The sequence below is a fragment of the Naegleria gruberi genome (genome assembly GCF_000004985.1).
Source record: "Naegleria gruberi genomic scaffold NAEGRscaffold_318, whole genome shotgun sequence".
Taxonomy (NCBI): Eukaryota; Heterolobosea; class Eutetramitea; order Acrasida; family Naegleriidae; genus Naegleria; species Naegleria gruberi.
This window is the reverse complement of record NW_003163071.1, coordinates 6,455-7,875: the sequence shown is the minus strand read 5'-3', so window position 1 is coordinate 7,875 and position 1,421 is coordinate 6,455. Positions and strand designations below refer to the sequence as shown.

Here is a 1,421-nt window from a genome sequence, read left to right as displayed (position 1 = left end):
CATTTTTATTTAAATAATTAAATAATAATTAAAATCCATCTTTAATTATTTTAAATCCAAAAAAACAAAAGGTTGGATGTAACGAAACCAGAACGGACCCTGCAATGCAAATCTTGACAGCATCACGTTAATCTGAAGACGGCTTACTATATCAGACCACACCAGAAGCCAGAAACTTGCCCATTACGGTATGTTAGAGATTTCGGGATTGTGGTCTGAACACATGTCTATCTACTAACAAATCCTTCATGCTCTGCAAATTTTACCAACAAAAAATAAATGGGTGTTTGTGGTTTTTCATTTTTTTCAATTTATTTAATATTTGTTGCAATATGTATTAAGATTGAATGTTTTGGTGATGGAATTGATGAGGGAATAAAGAGGTTTTGATTGGGGTGTGATCTTTGCATGATATTCAACATGATGATTGAGTAAAATTGCTATTGTTTGTATAAAGTTGAAATAATTTAGTATCGGAAGTTTGTTATCTTCAACCTAGTCGGAAAGTCTCGGAAACTTTGTTGAAACGCACAAAGTCGTAAGATAATAATTGTGCAACCTCACCAGATGATTTATGCTTCCTCTGCTAATAGTTTGGAACTTCACAACAAGAAAGGACGCATTTTCATCAACTCTCTCTATGAAATAAATAGTTTTCAACAATAATCTCTGTCGCACTCAATTCACTCAACAACCATTAAAAAAATCTTTTATTGCAATAATAACGAATCTATTCAGATTCTCTTTGAATTTGTAAATTTACATTGAGTCAATATAATAATATCTATAGGAGCGGCCGACAAAGTTAGAAATGGCTCCCTGAATCTCAGGCCATTTCTCTGCAATGTCTGGGTATTGTTGTACGTATCCATCTTCGAAGAATGTGGTTCCAGAATGGTGGAAGAAGAGTACATGGTGATGCTTTTCTGGTCTGAATTGAATATGAGTGAGTTTACACTCTCTCTGATCAAGAATATCAGATATTTTTGACAAGCAAAAGTATCTGGCACTATCCAGAGCAGGGCATTCATGAATATAGTGATTAAGGTCAGATTCTGTGTTACAATCATGACAGAAACTTTTACCCTCACCAAAATTGATGTGGGCATTTGAAGAGTTTCTCCAAATATAATATTTAGATTTAGGAGACAAATGGGATTTAAGGTAGCTGACGTTGATAGAGTTCCAATCTAGGTTAGGTATGTGATTGGGGTGACTCTCTATCTTGTCAAGCATTATCCTTAAATGTTGTGAGGTAGTTAACCTCTTATAGTCAAAGATTATAATATCGTTCTTTGTGAGGATATATTGATTAAAGAGTAGTTTACGGATATCAAAGATTTTAGGTTTCAGAGTTGCATTCTTTGCCAATAAATCAACTTTGATATTTTCCTTATCCTTATGAGCTTCAACTTTCTTGA

The 1,421-nt window shown here is 33.6% G+C and overlaps 1 protein-coding gene across 1 annotated transcript; it reads right to left on the bottom strand.

Annotated features, from left to right (window-relative positions):
* Nucleotides 1-759: 759 nt before the first annotated feature.
* Nucleotides 760-1,236, bottom strand: NAEGRDRAFT_76711 (uncharacterized protein; the record flags this gene model as incomplete). Its single annotated transcript, XM_002668329.1, has 1 exon — nt 760-1,236. One exon carries the CDS (start codon nt 1,234-1,236, stop codon nt 760-762), a length of 477 nt encoding a protein of 158 aa, XP_002668375.1.
* Nucleotides 1,237-1,421: the final 185 nt, after the last annotated feature.